At 49.2% G+C, this 20060-nt stretch overlaps 1 protein-coding gene across 14 annotated transcripts in view; it reads right to left on the bottom strand.

Moving 5' to 3' along the window:
• The window catches only part of MADD (MAP kinase activating death domain), a 639440-nt gene that overhangs the window by 63462 nt on the left and 555918 nt on the right, over positions 1-20060 (bottom strand). For all 14 annotated transcript variants that reach the window (XM_069221634.1, XM_069221639.1, XM_069221632.1 and 11 more), the window contains one exon: positions 12146-12192. In XM_069221634.1, coding sequence (XP_069077735.1) covers positions 12146-12192 — 47 coding nt within the window. The remainder of the gene's footprint in view (positions 1-12145; positions 12193-20060) is intronic.

Consider the following 20060-nt stretch of genomic DNA (forward strand, 5'->3'; position numbering starts at 1 on the left):
GGAGATGCCATTCATGATCATTGACGCATTAATAGGTGAGTTATTCTGCTCTGGCATTCTGAGATCCCACCAGGTGTTGTACGACCAGGAAAATGTCCTGACATTCCAGGTCATCCTTCTCTGGCACCAGAAAGTAGCAGGAATAACAACCACGCTTTACTTCTTGTGCTAGCACTCTCTCAGTGGCTCCTGTGGCCCAAAGATCCCTCACTTCCTGACGAAGCAAGGAGAGAGAGTAATCCGTTAGCCATTCTTGGGATGGTGGGAGGGGCGGGGCATTTCCAAAAGGTACAAGATGTACCCCCTCCACACGATCTGAAGCATGTTGGATGTAATCGGCAACCATTGAGGCCAGTGGTCCCCGACACTGCAGCCTATGAGATTGGTTGTGCTGGAAGGAGGGTAGCATACAGGGACTCTGAGGCTGCTGCAGCCGGAGGGGCAGGACACTGGGTAGCACGCTGGTACTTGCTCCAGCTTGTTTTTGGCATTTGAATCTTACCCTCAAAAGGACTGGACAGACTGTTGGACTGGGTATGGCTGGATCTGCAGACAGGCAAAGCTGCCTTGTCCACATCTGTGGTAGGGGCAAAAGGATTGTTGCATTTCTTATCCGGTGGTGTGGTTGGAACTGGTTTGGGTTGACCTTCACTGTAGAGCCCTGCACCGCCAGGGAGGGGTGCTGGGAGAAGAAGGCTGGGTCTTCTGTGGCAGGACAATACTGCCAATCATGTGCTGCACAGGAGCCTGTGTGTAGGGTTACACCCAGATCCCCACAAGCACATCGGTGATGGCATCATTAACAGGAAACAATGGTTCAGACTAACCTGCCCCATGCTGAACACCTCTGTCAAGACATCCGTCTCAACCTTGACTTTGTAGCCCGACAATCATGATGGCAAAAGATGCGCCTTCCTCCAACATCTGGCCAAGCGGAGAAATCATGGCACAATCTGGAGAGGTATCAAGGCTACTGGTGTCACCCAGCGCCTCATACCAGTTGTTGTCGTCAGGGTCCTCTAGGGGACCACACATCTCCACATCATCGCCCCCTTCAGGAAGATAGGGCCTGTCAAGGTGTAGAAAGTCCAGGGGAGGTTGAGGATTGAACGCCGCTGGCACAGACGTCAAGCAGCACCAGAGCGACATCAGGGTAGCGTTGGAGATGATAATTGGCTCTTTGTCAAGTGGCGCCGGAAAGGATGGCACCCGTGGTAGGGACAGATCCAGAGGGCCTAGCTGCTGTCGAGGGCAAACCCGCTGGCGGTAACCACCAGTGCACCCTCTCGGCTCCATGGGGCCCAAAAGCCCCATATAGAATCAGTAGCCCAAAGAAGGCATGCATTGCATCATAAAAATCTTTGGGAAACTCAGGGTACACCGGAGGCTCCACAGGAGGAGAATGGGAGCCGAGAACTACAACAACAACTTCTGCTTTTTTTGACTTACCTGACGTGAACAAGCAGAAAGATGACAGTGCGGGAACGGCCCTGAGCTCTTCCTTGGGAATCAGAATAAGACTGGGTGTGGTACAGAGCCGTCTTTTGTGGTGCCCCCAGGAGCATCAACTTTCACTCGCAAATCGCTTTGGGTGAACTGACTGGCACTTGGGCGCAGGCCTTGAGGTCATGTCCCAACCCCAGACACCAGAGACAAACCAAGTGTGAATCGGACACAGACATCTGCCTGTGACAATTCCTGCAAGGATTCAATACTGAAGGGTTTGCAGGAGACATGATACCCTAGCACACACTGAGCAAAGCAAAAAAAAAAAAAAAAAAATTTTGACAAAAAGATGAAAAATGTTGGCCAAAAATGACCAAGGTAGCTCAACAGATTTGCACTGTAGGAACTGATGTCAGCTTGCCTAGTTGGCGTCTATTAAGGCACCGCAACACTGAAGGGAAGGCGAACACTGCTGCCTACCGTCCCACAGAACTACTGCTCAAGACTTTCAGATTCAGTACAACATCTGGGGAATATTCTAAGGTGAGGGATCTGTGGTTAGAAGTGTATCAGAAAAAGACGATTATCAATCAGTTAATCAAGGTCCCAACCTATGAGAACAGCCTGAGCAACCAGATATTGAGGCCAAATGTGTCTCAGCCCATATAAAAGATTCTTATTGGTGTTTAACAACAGATTAAAGTAGCAAAATGGTAGTTGGATAGACTGCATACCACTGCTCGGCCTGTGACCTGTGGGACGGATGTCGCACAGAGAGGCTAAGGCCTGGAAAAACTAAGAGTACAGCGACTGCACCGTGCCATTCTGCGATACAAAGAAATGTGATAGAGCGAGACCAGGGCCAGATACGACCAAACGAGGAGTTTGTCAAGTATCCAGTGAGGCAGAAAGACAGATGAACTTGCAAGGACAGCCTACCACAGGTCACAGCATGCCCAGTGTACTGTTCAGTGAGATGAAATCCAAACGAACAACGGAATACTCATCAAAAGAAGAGTACTGAATTGTCCCACCTTACTGGTAAAATGCATACGTTAACAATTACCTCTGCAGCCTAATAAAAGGCTAAACATTTGCCAAACTTTATTATTGTCATTTAGTAAAAGAGCAAATTGCATCCAGTCACTAATTGACAAAGTGACTAGAAAACACTTTCTCAAATGTTTTTTAAAAAGAAACAAAGGAAAAAGCAGGACAATGCTAGAATAGAGTCCACATTGATATAGGCTGAAAAACTGGCTCTTTAACTCTAAGGAATCACTCGCCACCAGTGTCCCACCATGCCCAAAGTGAACCGGTCAGCTCATTTGTTCGATAAAGTGGAGGATAGTGGGCATAAGACAAGCAATCTATGTTGATTCATCAACAAAGGCAGGACAGATGCTTATGACTGTGGACAGGATTTGCCTGGAGAACTAGAATCACAGGTAAGTACCATACCTTCACTTCCAGAGTACACTCACACAAGAAAAGGAAGCCCATCTCACAAAGATGTGGCAGAGGAATAAAGAAAAATACAATCTTGTTACTAAAAAAGATAATGTCTTATAAATGTGTAGACCAACCTCCAAGAGGCAGCTTCACATTTCTCACAGGTCCATTTCTCAAAGGAGCCAGAGTAGTAGCTTCACCCCCAGAATGGCCATTAGGTCTGCTTGGCACATGTTTCTTTGCACAATAAGATTTAAGATACTCTCTTTGTGGAGATTAATGCTTCGTAGTGGTTAACGATTTTAAAACGACAACATGATTTACAAATAAACGTTTAACAAGTTTCGTTTTAGCCATACAGAATTTCAATGCTCCCTTCCCGTCATGACTGTGAAGGGCCCTTTACATTGAGGATTACAGATTTGGCAAGAAAGTTGGCAAAGAAATGGTCTTATTGACATAGAAATCTGAAGCCACCTTATGTAAAATACTAGGACAAGTTCTTATGGCCCTGTGTTCATCTGGAACATGGTTTAGTGCATTGCTTAATCTGGGGTTCGCAGAACTCTGGGGCTCAATGAGGCTTACTCAAGGGGTCTGACTCTTTTGAAAATTAAATACTAGCAGATTCATAAATATATCAAAATGCAAAATTGAAAACTGAGCATTTTAAAACACTAAGTACATGTTAAAGAATTTGGAGGCTAAAAGTTGACATCCTTCACTTGATTCATGTCCAGCAAACGGAATCTATCACGGAATCTGCAATTAGAAGAACAAGTATTTACCTTCTGTAACGCTCTTCCTGGTAGGTACCCTACCTAACCAGCAGTCCCTCACTTGCTCATGCCACAGTGGTTTGGGCCTGTTTGCTGTCACACATTGATTATTGCAGTGCCATCTACCTCAGCCTTCAGGGGCATAACTCTAAATAAACCGGAATAGCTTAAAAAATCAAGGAGGTAGGATAGTCTGTGGCCTCAGATACTGAGATCATGTGTCAAGAGGCTGCTCAAACTCCCTTAGCTTCCTGTCAAACAAGTTACTTACCTTCGGTAAAGCATTATCTGGTAGAGACTATCTAGCTGCAGATTCCTTACCTTTGAATTCCCTGGCGTCAGCTTCGAATCAGGAATTTTTTGCTGAGCAGTACCCTGTGCGCACTGTCAGATGGTGTTGTTCGGATCCGCGTGTGTCGCTGGGCTCTGCGTGGCTTCGTCAGCGTTGTCGGAGCAGTCTGTGACGTCACGGTCGCCTATAAAGGCACCACCCCTGCGCGAGTATGTCAGTTCTTTTACCCACAAAAAGACCACACCAGAAGTGCAGAGTCATGGAAAGAACCAACAGTTCGCCTGTGCAAAACTAGGGCCCTAAAGGGATAAACCCTACTAGACATATCCGCAGAGCGGGGAGGCATGGGTGGGTGCAAGGAATCTGCAGCTAGATAAGAGTCTCTACCAGATAATGCGTTACTGGAGGTAAGTAACTTGTTCATCTGAGATACTTCTAGCTGCAGATTCCTTACCTTTGAAAAAGATACCCAAGCCATAACCTCTTGGCGGTGGGCTGCGGATACCTCTACTTAGAATAAAAAGTCCTGTAGGACTGAACAGGCAAAGTGACCTTCTATTTGTACCTGATTGTCCCGACAGTAATGTTTTGCAAACGTGTGCAAGGATGCCCACGATGTTGCCTAACAGATATCCAGGACTGGCACGCCCGAAGCTAGCGCACTGGTAGCAGCTTTGCCCCTGGCAGAATGAAACCTCAAGCCCTCAGGAAGCGGCTTCTCGGCCAATGCGTAGCAGATATTGATGCAATGAACGACCCAGCGCGAAATGGTTCGCTTCTTGTAACAAAGTACCATCTTGCCTGGCATGATACCCCCATTTTTTCATGTATGTCAGTTTGTTTTTGCCTGTCTCACTGGGACTCTGCTAGCCAGGACCCCAGTGCTCATAGTTTGTGGCCTGAATGTGTGTACCTGTGTAGTGACTAACTGTGTCACTGAGGCTCTGCTAACCAGCACCTCAGTGCTTATGCTCTCTGCTTTAAAATTGTCATTATAGGGTAGTGACCATTCTTACCAATTCTAATTGGCACACTGGAATACCCTTCTAATTACCTAGTATATGGTATCTATATACCCAGGGTTTTGGGGTTCCAGGAGATCCCTATGGGCTGCAGCATTTCTTTTGCCACCCATAGGGACCTCAGACAAAACTTACACAGAACTGCCACTGCAGCCTGAGTGAAATAATGTCCACGTTATTTCACAACCATTTTCACTGCACTTAAGTAACTTATAAGTCACCTATATGTCTAACCCTCACTTAGTGAAAGTTAGGTGCAAAGTTACTAAGTGTGAGGGCACCCTTGCACTACCAAAGGTGCCCCCACATAATTCAGGGCAATTTCCCCGGAATTTGTGAGTGCGGGGACACCATTACACGCGTGCACTACATATAGGTGAAAACCTATATGTAGCTTCACAATGGTAACTCCAAATATGGCCATGTAACATCTCTAAGATCAAGGGAATGCCCCCCCCATGCCAAATCTGGCATAGCGGTGCCAACCCCGGGTACTGCCAAACCAGTTCGCTGGGGTTTTCTCTGCAGCTACCGCTGCTGCCAACCCACAGACAGGGTTCTGCCCTCCTGGGGTCTGGGCAGACCAGTCCCAGGAAGGCAGAAGAAAGAATTTCCTCTGAGAGAGAGTGTTACACCCTCTCCCTTTGGAAATAGGCGTTAAGGGCTGGGGAGGAGTATGCTTTGAAGGGCACAGATGGTGCCCTCCTTGCATAAGCGAGTCTACACCGGTTCAGGGAACTCCCAGTCACTGCTCTGGCATAAAACTGGACAAAGGAAAGGGGAGTGACCACTCCCCTGTCCATCACCGCCCCAGGGGTGGTGCCCAGAGCTCCTCCAGTGTGTCCCAGACCTCTGCCAGAGGTGTGAAGGCACAATGGAGGTGTCTGAATGGCCAGTGCCGGCAGGTGACATCAAAGACCCCTCCTGGTAGGTGCTTACCTCATTAGGTGGCCAATCCTCCTCTGAGGGCTAATTAGGGCCTCTCCTGTGGGCTTTTCCTCAAATAACGACTTGCAAGAATTCACCAGAGTTCCTCTGCATCTCCCTCTTTGACTTCTGCCAAGGATCGACCGCTGACAGCTCCAGGATGCCTGCAAAACTGCAACAAAGTAGAAAGAAGACTACCAGCAACATTGTAGCCCCTAATCCTGCCGGCTTTCTCGACTGTTTCCTGGTGGTGCATGCTTTGGGGGCTGCCTGCCTTCACCCTGCACTGGAAGGCACGAAGAAATATCCAGTGGGTTGACGGAATCTTTCCCCTGCTCCAGCAGGCACCAAACTTCACTGTCACCGGTACTCTGGGACCCCTCTCATCCTGACGAGCGTGGCCCCTGGAACACAGGTGGTGGACCCGAGTAACCCAGACTGTCTAGTGGTCCAACTGTCCAAATTCGGAGGAGGTAAGTCCTTGCCTCCCCTCTCCAGACAGTAATTCTGTGTACCGTGTGAACTGCAGCTGCTAGGGCTTCTGTGCACTTTTGCAAGGACTCCTTCGTGCAAGGCCTAGCCCAGGTCCCCAGCACTCCGTCCTGCATTGCTCAACTCGCTGAGTTGACCACCGGCTTCGTGGGACCCTCTTTTGCAGTGTTGAGACGACCGCCGTGCTCAGTCTTCTTGAACCTGTGTTCAAGGACTTCTGCGGGCGCTGCCTTCTTGTGCGTGGGCTCTCTGTGTTGCTGAGGGCCCCCTCCGTCTCCTCTCCCAAGTGGCAACATCCTGGTCCTTCCTGGGCCCGGGCAGCACCCTTTTTCTTCAACCGCGACCTCTACAGCTAGCAAGGCTTGTTTGCGGTCTTTCTCCACAGAAACAACTCTGCATCCTCCAGCACTGTGTGAGACATCTTCTGCACAAAGGAGAAATTCCTAGCATCTTTCGTTGTTGCAGAATCTTCAGCTTCTTCCATCAGGATGCAGCCATTTTGCACCTTCATCAGGGGTTTAGTGGGCTCCTGCCTCCCCGGACACCTTCACGACTCTTGGACTTGTTCCCCTTCCTTTGCAGGTCCTCAGGTCCAGGAATCCGTCTTCAGTGCTTTGCAGTCTGTTGTGGTCTTTGTAGAATCCTCCATCACAAGTTTAGTGTGCTTCTGGGAATGTAGTATCACTTTACTCCTACTTTTCAGGGTCTTGGGGTAGGGTATCTTGGACACCCTTAGTGTTTTCTTACACTCCCAGCAACGCCCTACACAGTACACTAGCCTAGGGGCCCATTCGTGGTTCGCATTCCACTTTCTTAGTATATGGTTTGTGTTGCCCCTAGGCCTAATTGCATCCTATTGTATTCTACAGTGTTTGCACTACTTTCTAACTGTTTTACTGACCTGATTTTGGTTTGAGTGTATATTTCGTGTATTTTACTTTCCTCCTAAGGGAGTGTATCCTCTGAGATATTTCTGACACATTGTCACTAAAATAAAGTACCAGTATTGTGTTTTCTTATGATATTGTGCTATATGATATAAGTGGTATAGTAGGAGCTTTGCATGTCTCCTAGTTCAGCCTAAGCTGCTCTGCTATAGCTACCTCTACCAGCCTAAGCTGCTAGAAACACCTGTATTCTACTAATAAGGGATAACTGGACCTGGCACAAGGTATACGTACCATTGGTACCCACTATAAGCCAGGCCAGCCTCCTACACTTCTGCACTGCCCGACCCTTCTTTGCTCCCACGTTTCCCAGAAAGAGTTGGTCATCCACCCGGAACTCTTTTGTGTGGTCAAGGTAGAACGACAACGCCCTTTTTGGGTCCAGTCGGTTGAGTCGCTTCCCTTCCTTAGAGGGATGCGGTGGAGCAAATAAGGTGGGCAGGGTGATGTTCTGACCCAGATGGAATGGGGCACCACCTTGGGGAGGAAAGAGGCACGAGTTCCGAGTACCACCTTGTCTGACAACATGGTGAGATACGATGGCTTGGATGAAAGAATCTGCATCTCACTCACCCTCCTGGCAGATGTAGTCGCCACTAAGAAGGCTGTCTTGATGATGAGCAGCCGGAGGGGACAGTTGTGCTAAGGCTTGAAGCAAGCACACATCAGAAATGTGAGCATCAGATTCAAGTGGCACTGGGCCATAACAAATGGCGTAGGGGGAAATATATATAGAAGCCCTTTGAGGAATCTATGTACAATGGGGGATTTGAAAAGACAAGGGTGAGCAGGCAGCCGAAGGAATGCCGATAAGGCAGAAAGATAGCCCTTGAGAGTACCCAAGGTAGAAACCTGCTGGGCTAGAGAAAGAATGACGAGAAGAATATCAGAAAGAGGGTCAATAGACCTTTCTGTACAATAATATACAAAATGTTTCCAATGACAGGCATATACCGCTTCAGTGGAGGGACGTCTGGCTGAACAATTAACTTTACAGACTTCGGGAGAAAGGTGAAAAGCCATCAACCGCCACCACTCAATCCCCACGCATGAAGGCGCAGAGTTGACAGGTTCGAGTGGAGAACCCTCCCCTGCTGCTGCGACAGAAGATTCTCCCGAAGGGGCAGCCTGATCGGAGGACTGATACTCATTTTGAGAAGCTCAGGATATCAGACCCTCCGTGCTCAATCCGGAGCCACTAGGATGACTTAGGACTGGTCATTATTGATCTTCTTAAGAACTCTGGGCAAGAGTGGTATTGGCAGAAAAGCATATAGGAGGCATGAACTCCACTTGCGATGAAAAGCGTCACCGAGCGATTGCTGCCTTGGAAACCCCAACGTGCAATGCTGCTGACATTGCGCGTTCTCTGTGGAGGCGAAGAGATCTAACCAAGGTTCTCACCACTGCTGAAAGAGTCCTTGCGCCACCTCCAGATAGAGATACCTTTTGTGATCCGCTAGGCATCGACTGCTGAGTTTGTTCGTCCTGACGTTCGGGGAACCTGCCAGGTGTTGACCACCAGGGCTATGCCCTTCTGTTCCAGCCATTTCCAGAGACGCAGAGCCTCTTGACAAAGGGTATACAACCCCACACAGCCCTGCTTGTTGCAGTACCATTGCGGTGGTGTTGTCAGTGAACACCTGCACTATCTCCCCTTTTACAACAGGAAGAAATGCTTTCAATGCCAGTCACATCCCCCGAAGCTCCAGCAAGTTGATATGGATACGGATTCCGCCAGAGACCAGAGGCCTCTTATCTCCGCCTCTCCCAGATGGCCGCCCCATCCCAGGAGTGACGCATCTGTCACTACTGTGAGATCTGGCTGGGGAAGGGAGAGGAGTCTACCTCTAACCCAATCGCAGTTCACTAACCACCACTGTAGGTCTTTTGCAGTTCTCTCCGAGATCTGAACCGTGTCAGTAGGATTTCCCTGATGCTGTGCCCACTGGAACTTCAGGCCCCACTGCAGAGCCATCATATGTGATCTGGCATGTTTGACTAAAAGGATGCAGGAAACCATGAGTCTCAACAGCCTCCGAGTCTGTCTCACTGAAATTCAGGATAGAGGCCGAAACATCAGTATCATAAGCTGAATATCCTGGACTCGCTGCTCGGGAGAATAACCCCGAAACTGCACTGTGTCAAGAACAGCCCAATGAAAGAGAGCTTCTGAGAGGGAGTCAGGTGTGACTTTGGCACATTTATAGTGAACTCCCGCAAATGCAGGAAGTCTACCAGAGTCTGAAGATGGGTGACAAGAGCCTGGGGCGTAAGAGCCTTCAACAGCCAGTCGTCAAGGTAGGGGAAGACTGAAATCCCTAACCTGCACAGATGAGCTGCTACCACCGCCATCCCCTTGGTGAACACCTGAGGGGCACCGGTGAGACCGAAGCGGAGCACAGTAAATTGAAAGTGTTTGCGGCCCACCTTGAATCGCAAGTGTAGGCAGGAAGGGGATATTGAAATACGCATCCTGTAAGTCCAACGCAACCATCTAGTCTCCTTGGTCTAGAGCAGATAAGACGTGCAAGACTGAGCATCTTGAATTTCTCCTTTTTGAGGAAGAGATTGACGTCCCTTAAATCCAAGATAGGGCGAAGACCCTTGTTCTTTTTTGGAATCAGAAAGTAGCGGGAATAACAACCACTGCCTACTTCTGACATCGGGACTCTTTCTATGGCTCCCTTGGCCAAGAGAGCCGTAACTTCCTCAGCAGCAAGATTAAATGATCCTCCATCAGCTTTTCTTTCAATGGAGAAATAGAGGAAGGAAAAGACTGGAAGGGGAGGGACTAGCCCTTCTGTATGCTCTGCAAGACCCATTTGTCCAATGTTATGGACCACCAGTGAGGGAGATGAAATCAAATCCTTCCTCCAACTGGATGAATATAGTCTTGCAGAACCATACTAGGAGGGCTTGAGTGTGGCGGACGAGGGAGGCTGAGTGGTGGCTGACCTCTGGATAGACCCTCTGGGTCTGAAGGTACCACAACCATGTCCTCACACTGGATTTTGTGAAGATGGAGGAAGGTGGCTGACCTGCGGGTGGCGTGGCATCCCACCCCTTCCGAAGCCTCAAAAGAGGTGAAAGGCAGCCTACGGGGAAGCGGGCGCCGAGAGGCCAAGGATCTGGACATAGCTGGAGAGTCCTTGAACCGCTCAAGCGCTGAGGTTGCCTTTTTTCTAAAAAGGCGTGAGCCATCAAAGGGCATGTCCATCAGTTTTGCCCGGACATCCCCCAAAAAGCCAGTAGTACAAAGCCAGGTGTGGCGACGAAGGGCCGCTGTTGATGAAATCTCCCTGCCCAGCGAGTTGGTCATGTCCACACCACAGCGAATCGTAAACCTGGCTGCCTCTCTCCCATCCTTGACAGCCTGGGTGAGTGTGTTCCGTACTCCCTCCGGGACCTGGGGCAGCACCTGTGCCACCGTATCCCATAAAGTATGGGAAAAACAGCCCAATAGGCAAGAGGTGTTTACTGACCTCAATGCTGATCCAGCCTCTTGGATTCCCTATACGGGACAGCGGAAGGGAAGGCACCATGGGAAGTGGAGGCTTGGACAACCAAGCTCTCCGGGGTGGGGTGTTAGGTGAGGAAACTAGGGTCGGTAGGAGCTGGTCGATGGCAGTGGCCAACTATCCTACTTACAGGAGCCTCTGGGCTGGGTTTGGACTACGTCCCCAGCAGGACATCAGTAGGGGCCTCGTTGAAGGATAGCATCGGCTCTGATGTCCCAATCCCCGGCGGAAGCACCTCTATCAGGAGATTAGTACTGACCGGCACTGTAGGCAAGTCTAGGTCCAAGACTTTGTGGTCTCTGTCAAGGTACCAGAAACACACCTGGTGGGGGTCCATCACCGACATGGCGTGATGGCAGACGCCACACGGTTTAAACCCCGTCTTCTTCTATGACATCTTCGCATAGACATGAAAAATCTTCAACAAAACGGTTGGAAAAATGCCTGCCAAAAATGTCAGAGTGCAGCATGATCCTGGAGCTGTGCTTAACCAGCGTGGAAAGAAAAGAACTGATGTAAGCGTGCTACGGTGGTGCCTTTATAGGTGACTGTGACGTCACAAACTGCTTCAATGATACTGACGAAGCCACGCAGAGCTGAACCATGCCACCAGACAACGTGCACAGGGCACTGCTCAGCAAAAACATTCCGGATTCAAAGCGGATGCCAGGGAATTCAAAGGTAAGGAATCTGCAGCTAGAAGACTATCAGATAAACACTGTCATTTCAAGGCTTTATGCTTGGTATGCCTTACCTACCACCGCATTGGTCCATTTTTTCGTTCCATCTTGGTGACCCCCTACGTCCATAGGAGGACTCTCAGATCTCAGAACCAGCAAAGGAAATTAAATGCATCAGAAGAGGTGGGCTTTTCTTTTGAGTTTTGGGTGCCAAGATGTGGAGCAACATTGCACTGGACCTCTGTGGTCTAAATTTCTGCAGAAAATTGAACTCTTCAATCTTTTGCTAAAATGTGCTCTGTGTTGCTTTCAATACCCTAAGGCTGTGGTACTTTAGTACAAACACTGCGCCTTACAAGTTAGTAATTAAATAAACAAACAGATCAACTCAAAGGCAGTGCCACACCTGCAGAAAAATAGAACTACAAATGGAAGGCGATCTTCTAACACTGTGCTCAGTGAGAAAGCACTTAGTCAAATGTAGGACCCCTTAGCGAAGCATGTAGCCTATTACAAAGCTTGATAAACCCGCATACATGTACACACAGTACTCAATTACACACATGGAAGGTCTGGTGTGTACTCACCATCGGAGTCTTGTATTTGTGACTCACCACTTCTTTAGTTTCAGGAACTAGAAACAAAGTAAGAGAAGAAAATGAGAAATGACCAAGATGGGAAATGTACAGCATGCAACTGGAGAAACGCAAGGAGTGAGAGACTCACCATCTGATTGCAGAAAAGCAAAATGACACCATAAGATTAGAGCTCCTCGATCAAACACCTTTACACAGGATTAGACAACCCCAGGCAAGCAAGAGAAGGTTGGACAACACCAGGCTTAGTACCATGTGATCATACCCTGGTACGCAAGCAGGGAAGCTCAGATACCTCCAGCAATATCAGACACAAAGACACGAAGACTACAGGCCACATGTACAAATATTTGGAATTGCGATTTCCTAATTGCGATTCCAAATGTAAGGAACTCCACTGAGTTTCTTTTGCGATACCTAGCAGGTCGCAAATAGACCTGCCTCATTAATATTAATGAGGTAGGTCGCAAATTGCGAGCCACCGGGAATCGCAAAAATCACAGGGAGGGTGGCCTGCAGGTGTCAGCAGACCATAAGGTCTGGAGTTGCTTTTAAATAAAGCAATCTTTATTTATTTATTTTTTAAACGCAGCCCGTTTTCCTTAAAGGAAAAAAGGCTGCGTTTAAAAAGAAAACAAATTAAATGTTTCAGTTTCACTTTTGAAGCGTCCGTGGGACCACTGCCTGCTCTTCAAAGAAAGCCAATACGGCCAAAAGATCCCCTTTAACTGTGCCCTATGCAAAGCCTTGCCAGGCTAGCGATAAAACAAATGACACTTTAGATAAGGGCGCAGAGAGAGGATTAGACATGTTTACCAGAGCACTAAGCACAAACCTGTCCCAAAAACAGGAATATATTTTTTTTAGTTGAGGACACGCCTGGCTGCCAGATTGACTTTGCAGACTTCCAAACGGAGGTCAAAGACTGTGAGCTGCCACCGCTCAACCTCCATGCATGAAGGCGGGGCTTGTGCAGGTTTAGCTGGAGAACCCTTCGCTGTCGCTGTGACAGGAGATCTTCCCAAAGTGTAAGCGCAATCGGAGGACTGAAGCTCATGCTCAGGAGTTCAGGATATCCTACTCTCTGGGCAGGAATAGTGTCGGCAGAAAGGCATACAGGAGGGCTAAATTCTACTGGAGATGAAATGTGCTTCAAAGCAAGAGCCAAATTAGGCTGGCATTGCCCATTCTTGGTGAAGATTAGATTCAATCGTGGTTGTCCCCAGTCGCAGAAGAGACCTTGCACCACCTCCAGATGGAGATGCCACTCCAGATCAGTGACGCATCGATGGCTGAGTGTCTACCCTGCCGTTCAGAGAACCCGCCAGGTGTTGTACAGCCAGGAAAATGTCCTGATGTTCTAGCCATTACCAGAGGTGCAGAGCCTCCTGTACAGGGTTCACGACCCCATCATGCCCTGTCTGTTGCAACACAACATGGCAGTGGTATTGACTGTTAAGAACCTGAACTAGCCTTCCCTTGATGGAAGAGAGGCAGTCCTCTGATCTCCCCCTCTCCCAGATGTCTGCCCCTTTCCAGGACAGAAGCATCTGTCCCCACTGTGAGATCTGGGTGAAGACCAAATCGCGGTTTGTTAGCCATGACTACAGATCTTTTGTAGTTCCCTCCAATAAGTGGACTAGTTCAGAAAGATTTTCCTGATGCTGGGCCCACTGGGACTTCAGGTCACACTGGGGGGCCTGCATATACCAGTGTGCATATGTCACCAGCAGGATGCAGGAGGCCATGAGGCCCAGCAGCCTCAGTCAGTCTCATTGAAATTCGGGATAGAGGCTGGTGTAGCAATAGAATTCCTCAAGGCTGGACCAAGGGGATGAGAGAATGCCAGATTTCCATCTGCATCAATCATTGTCCAAGTCCATGCCAAAAGGGGAGTGTATGGTGTGTGCCTCCCATGTGGAGGCTGGGGGTCGTTTTGCACTGGAGTTCGGTTCCTTCAGGTCTTGGGGGCTGCGGGTGCAGTGTTGGTTCCAGATGTCAGGTCCCTTGTTACAAGCAGTTACGGTCAGGGGGAGCCTCTGGATTTCCTCTGCAGGCGTCGCTATGGGGACTTAGGGGGGGGGGGGGTTGTCTCTTGTTACTCACAGGCTCGCAGTCGCCAGGGAGTCCTCCCTGAGGTGTTTGTTTTCTGCAAGTCGAGCCGGGGGCGTCGGGTGCAGAGTGGAAAGTCTCACCCTTCCGGCAGGAAACGTGGAGTCTTTGAAGTTGCGTCTTTGTTGCAGAAAGCTGCAGATGGTTGAACAGAGCCGCTGTTCACGGGAGCTTCTTGGTCCTTTGGGTGCAGGGCAGTCCTCTGAGGCATCAGAGGTCACTGGTCCCTGTTGGATGCGCCGCTGTTGCAGTTTTTGTCAAAGTAGGGAGACAGGCCGGTGGGGTTGGGGCCAAATCAGTTGTCGTCTCCGTCTTCACTGCAGGGCTTCGGGTCAGCAGTCCTTCTTTAGGTTGCAGGGATCTAGTGTCCTACGTTCTGGGGGCCCCTAAATACTGAATTTAGGGGTGTGTTTAGGTATGGGAGGGCAGTAGTCAATGGCTACTGTCCTTAAGGGTGGCTACACCATCTTAGTGCCTCCTCCCTGCGGGGAGGGGGGCACATCCCTTATCCTATTGGGTGAATCCTCCTTCTACAAGATGGAGGATTTCTAAAAGTAAGAGTCACCTCAGCTCAGGACACCTTAGGGGCTGTCCTGACTAGGGGGTGACTCTTCCTTGTTTTTCTCATTATCTCCTCCAGCTTTGCTGCCAAAAGTGGGGGCAGTGGCCAGAGGGGTGGGCATCTCCACTAGCTGGGATGCCCTGTGGCGCTGTAACAAACGGGGTGAGCCTTTGAGGCTCACCGCCAGGTGTTACAGTTCCTGCAGGGAGAGGTGAGAAGCACCTCCACCCAGTACAGGCTTTGTTCCTGGCCACAGAGTGACAAAGGAACTCTCCCCTCTGGGTGTATTTTACAATAAAGTGCACACTGGGTGTATTTTACAATACATTGCACACTGGCACCAGTGTGCACTTATTGTGCTGAGAAGTTTGATACCAAACTTCCCAGTTTTCAGTGTAGCCATAATGGTGTTTTGACAGACTCCCAGACCATATACTCTTACAGCTACCCTGCACTTACAATGTCTAAGGTTTGGCTTAGACACTGTAGGGGCATAGTGCTCATGCACTTATGCCCTCACCTGTGGTATAGTTCACCCACCAAGGGGTGACTTACCTATGCCACAGGCAGTGTGAGGTTGGCATGGCACTCTGAGGGGAGTGCCATGTCGACTTAGTCATTTTCTTCCCACCAGCACACACAAGCTGTGAAGCAGTGTCTCTGTGCTGAGTGAGCGGTCCCTAGGGTGGCATAAGACATGCTGCAGCCCTTAGAGACCTGGCATCAGGGCCCTTTGTACCAGGGTTGTGCCAGTTGTGGAGACAAAATTACAGTTTAGGGAAAGAACACTGGTGCTGGGGCCTGGTTAGCAGGGTCCCAGCACACTTTCAAATCATAACTTAGCATCAACAAAGGCAAAAAGTCAGGGGGTAACCATGTCAAGGAGGCATTTCCTTACAAGCAGCTTGCATGAAAATCTCCCTCCCAGAAGCAACTGAACCATGCAAGAAAACTACTTCACTCATTCAGACAACTTTATCCAGTGGCTCAAAGAACAAAGGTAACCAAAGAAATTTCTCACCAGAAGAACGAGCGTGGATTGGGCTAAGGTGGTCACTACGGGAATGTAAGGAGATCAGCACCAAAGAACTTAAAATCATGCAGAGAAACACAACATATAGTAGACATCTTAGAATGCCCAAGGGATAAACCACTCACCCTCAGGATTAAAAAAAAAAAGTATCTGAGTGTAGGAAGGTAGCCTCTTTCTAGCATTGTTACCCACACTTTTGGCCTGTTTGTGAGTATATGTCTGGGTATTTTTACTGTCTCACTGGGATCCTGCTAGCCAAGACCCCAGTGCTCATAGTTTGTGGACTGTATGTGTTCCCTGTGTGGTGCCTAACTGTGTCACTGGGGCTCTGCTATCCAGAACCTCAGTGCTTATTCTCTCTCTGCCTTGAAATTTGTCACTATAGGCCAGTGACCATTTTTACCAATTCTAATTGGCACACTGGAACACCCTTATAATTCCCTAGTATATGGTACTGAGGTACCCAGGGTATTGGGGTTCCAGGAGATCCCTATGGGCTGCAGCATTTCTTTTGCCACCCATAGGGAGCTCTGACAATTCTTACACAGGCCTGCCACTGCAGCCTGAGTGAAATAACGTCCACGTTATTTCACAGCCATTTTACACTGCACTTGGGTAACTTATAAGTCACCTATATGTCTAACCCTCACTTAGTGAAGGTTAGGTTTAAAGTTACTAAGCACTAGCCAAGGTGGCCCCACATAGTTCAGGGCAAGTTACCCAGACTTTGTGAGTGTAGGGACACCATTACACGCGTGCACTACATATAGGTCACTACCTATATGTAGCTTCACAATGGTAACTCCGAACATGGCCATGTAACATGTCTAAGATCATGAAATTGTCCCCCCCCCATGCCAAATCTGGTATTGTGGAGCCAATCCCATGCATCCCCGGGGCTCCAGCATGGACCCCCAGTACTGCCAAACCAGCTCTCTGGGGTTTTCTCTGCAGCTACCGCTGCTGCCAACCCACAGACAGGGTTCTGCCCTCAGAACAAAGAATTTCCTCTGAGACACCCTCTCCCTTTGGAAATAGGTGTGAAGGGCATAAGCCAGTCTACACCGGTTCAGGGAACCCCCAGTCCCTGCTCTGGAGCGAAAATGGACAAAGGAAAGGGGAGTGACCACTCCCCTGTCCATCACCACCCCAGGGGTGGTGCCCAGAGCTCATTCAGTGTGTCCCAGACCTCTGCCATCTTAAATCCAGAGGTGTGAGTGCACAATGGAGGCCTCTGAGTGGCCAGTGCCAGCAGGTGACATCAGAGACCCCTTCTAATAGGTGCTTACCTCACTAGGTAGCCAATCCTCCTCTGAGGGCTATTTAGGGTCTCTCCTGTGGGCTTTTCTCAGATAACGATTTGCAAGAATTCACCAGAGTGCCTCTGCATCTCCCTCTTCGACTTCTGCTGAGGATCGACCGCTGACTGCTCGAGGACACCTACAAAACTGCAACAAAGTAGCAAGAAGACTATCAGCAACATTGTAGCGCCTAATCTTGCCGGCTTTCTCGACTGTTTCCTGGTGGTGCATGCTCTGGGGCTGTCTGCCTTCACCCTGCACTGGAAGCCAAGAAGAAATCTCCAGTGAGTCGACGGAATCTTCCCCCTACTCCTGCACGCACCAAATACTTCAGCGTCACCGGTACTCTGGAACCCCTCTCATTCTGAAGAAAGTGGCCCACAGGTGGTGGACCCAAGTGACCCAGACTGTCCAGTGGTCCAATTGTCCAAATTTGGAGGTGGTAAGTCCTTGCCTCCCCACGCCAGACAGTAAACCTGTGTACTGCGTGAACTGCAGCTGCTAGGGCTTCTGTGCACTTTGGCAAGGAATCCTTCGTGCACAGCCTAGCCCAGGTCCCCAGCACTCGGTCTTGCATTGCTCACCTCGCTGAGTTGACCACCGGCTTCGTGGAACCCTCTTTTGTAGTGTTGAGACTACAGCCGTGCCCAGTTTTCTTGAACCCGTTTTCAAGTACTTCTGCAGGTGCTGCCTTCTTGTGCGTGGGCTCTCTGTGTTGCTGAGGGCCCCCTCTGTCTCCTCTTCCAAGTGGCGACCTCCTGGTCCTTTCTGGGCCCGGGCAGCACCCTTTATCTTCAACCGCAACCTTTGCAGCTAGCAAGGCTTGTTTGTGGTCTTTCTCCAAAGAAATAACACTGCATCCTCCAGCACTGCGTGGGACATCTTCTGCACAAAGGAGAAGTTCCTGGCATCTTTTGTTGTTGCAGAATCTTCAGCTTCTTCCATCCAGAGGCAGCCATTTTGCACCTTCATCAGGGGTTTAGTGGGCTCCTGCCCTCCCTGGACACTTTCATGACTCTTGGACTTGGTCCCCTTCCTTTACAGGCCCTCAGGTCCAGGAATCCATCTTCAGTGCTTTGCAGTCTGTTGTGGTCTTTGCAGAATCTCCTATCACAAGTTTAGTGTGTTTCTGGGAAAGTAGTATCACTTTACTCCCACTTTTCAGGGTCTTGGGGTGGGTTATCTTGGACACCCTTAGTGTTTTCTTACACTCCCAGCGACCCTTTACACACTACACTAGGCCAGGGGCCCTTAAGTGGTTCGCATTCCACTTTCTTAGTATATGGTTTGTGTTGCCCCTAGGCCTATTGCATCCTATTGCATTCTGCAGTGTTTGCACTATTTCTCTGTTTACTTACCTGATTTTGGTTTGTGTGTGTATTTTGTGTATTTTACTTACCTCCTAAGGGAGTATATCCTCTGAGATATTTCTGGCACATTGTCACAAAAATAAAGTACCTTTATTTTTAGTAACCCTGGGTACTGTGTTTCTTATGATATAGTGCTATATGATGTAAGTGGTATAGTAGGAGCTTTGCATGTCTCCTAGTTCAGCCTAAGCTGCTCTGCTATAGCTACCTCTATCAGCCTAAGCTGCTAGAACACTACTAATCTACTAATAAGGAGGGATAACTGGACCTGGCTCAAGGTGTAAGTACCATCAGGTACCCACTATACACCAGGCCAGCCTCCTACACTGAGATCATAAAGTAATGTCCCATGTACAGAACAGAGTTATAATTATGCGGACATCACCTCAATGTGGAATCAAGAGAGAGCTGCTCTTGGTGTCTCACGTCCTTAGCGTGATGAGGTGGAGCAAAAAGTGCCGGAAGGGTGGTAGCCTGCCCAACATGAAACTGAGTGGCCAAGGTGTTTGTGGTAACAGATGTTTCAAACCTTTCACAAACCTCAACACAATGGGCGATCTTAATAATGAGGCTGATCTGGCAACCTCAAGAAAGCAGACAGGGCAGATAAGTGGTCCCAACCTTGCCCAAAGCAAGCCCTTGTTTTTCCTATAATGTGTTGATTTACCAGGTGCCGCTCCAATCCATAAATTTGTCCCGTCAACTCGAGCACAATGATTATTTGGAGGGACACCTCACCACTAAGATGATGTTAACGACCTCAGAGTGCAGGTTGAAGGAGGCCAACTACTGCAGTTAAATTTTCAAGCATAGAGATGCAAAGTGTGTAGGCCCGGATGCAATGCCCTGCTGCTGAGAAAGAAACACCCGAAGCAGTAGCTTGATCAGACGGCAGATGCTCACAGCCAGGAGCTCCAGGTACCCAGTTGAGTGCCACTAGGATGACTGGGCTGGGCTGTTCCTGATCTTCAGAACTCAGGTAGGAGCGGCAGTGGTGGAAAGTCATGCAGTAGCCCTGAACTCCACTCTATACTGAAGGCATTTCTAAGCAAGCACTGCTCCCCCTCTCCCTGCTTGCTGCAGGACCACATGGTGGTACATAGACACCAGCTCTCCTTTGATGGTGGGCAGGAGGGCTGTCAACGCCAAGGAAATCCCTCAACTCCAACTAACTGTGTGGAGTTGGGTCTCCAGCAGAGACCAATGGCCTCTGATCTTCACCTATTCCAGATGGCATCCCAAACCCAGCAGTGCTGCATCCGGGACCACTGTGAGCTCTGGGTGAGGTAAGGAGCAGGGCTTGCCACTGCCCGGACCAAGGTCTAACAGCCACCACTGAATATCTTGTGCAGACTCCTCTGAAATCTGGATCGAATCGCAGATTTCCCCGATGTTGTGCGCATTCTGATTCCAGATCTCACTAGCAGGATGTAGTGTGCCAACAACCCCAACAGCCTCATAGTCATTCACACTGAGATACAGGACAAAGGCGGAAACATTGGAAACATACACTGGATGATGTACTCTT

The sequence above is a fragment of the Pleurodeles waltl genome, chromosome 3_1 (genome assembly GCF_031143425.1).
Source record: "Pleurodeles waltl isolate 20211129_DDA chromosome 3_1, aPleWal1.hap1.20221129, whole genome shotgun sequence".
In the NCBI taxonomy this organism is placed as follows: domain Eukaryota; kingdom Metazoa; phylum Chordata; class Amphibia; order Caudata; family Salamandridae; genus Pleurodeles; species Pleurodeles waltl.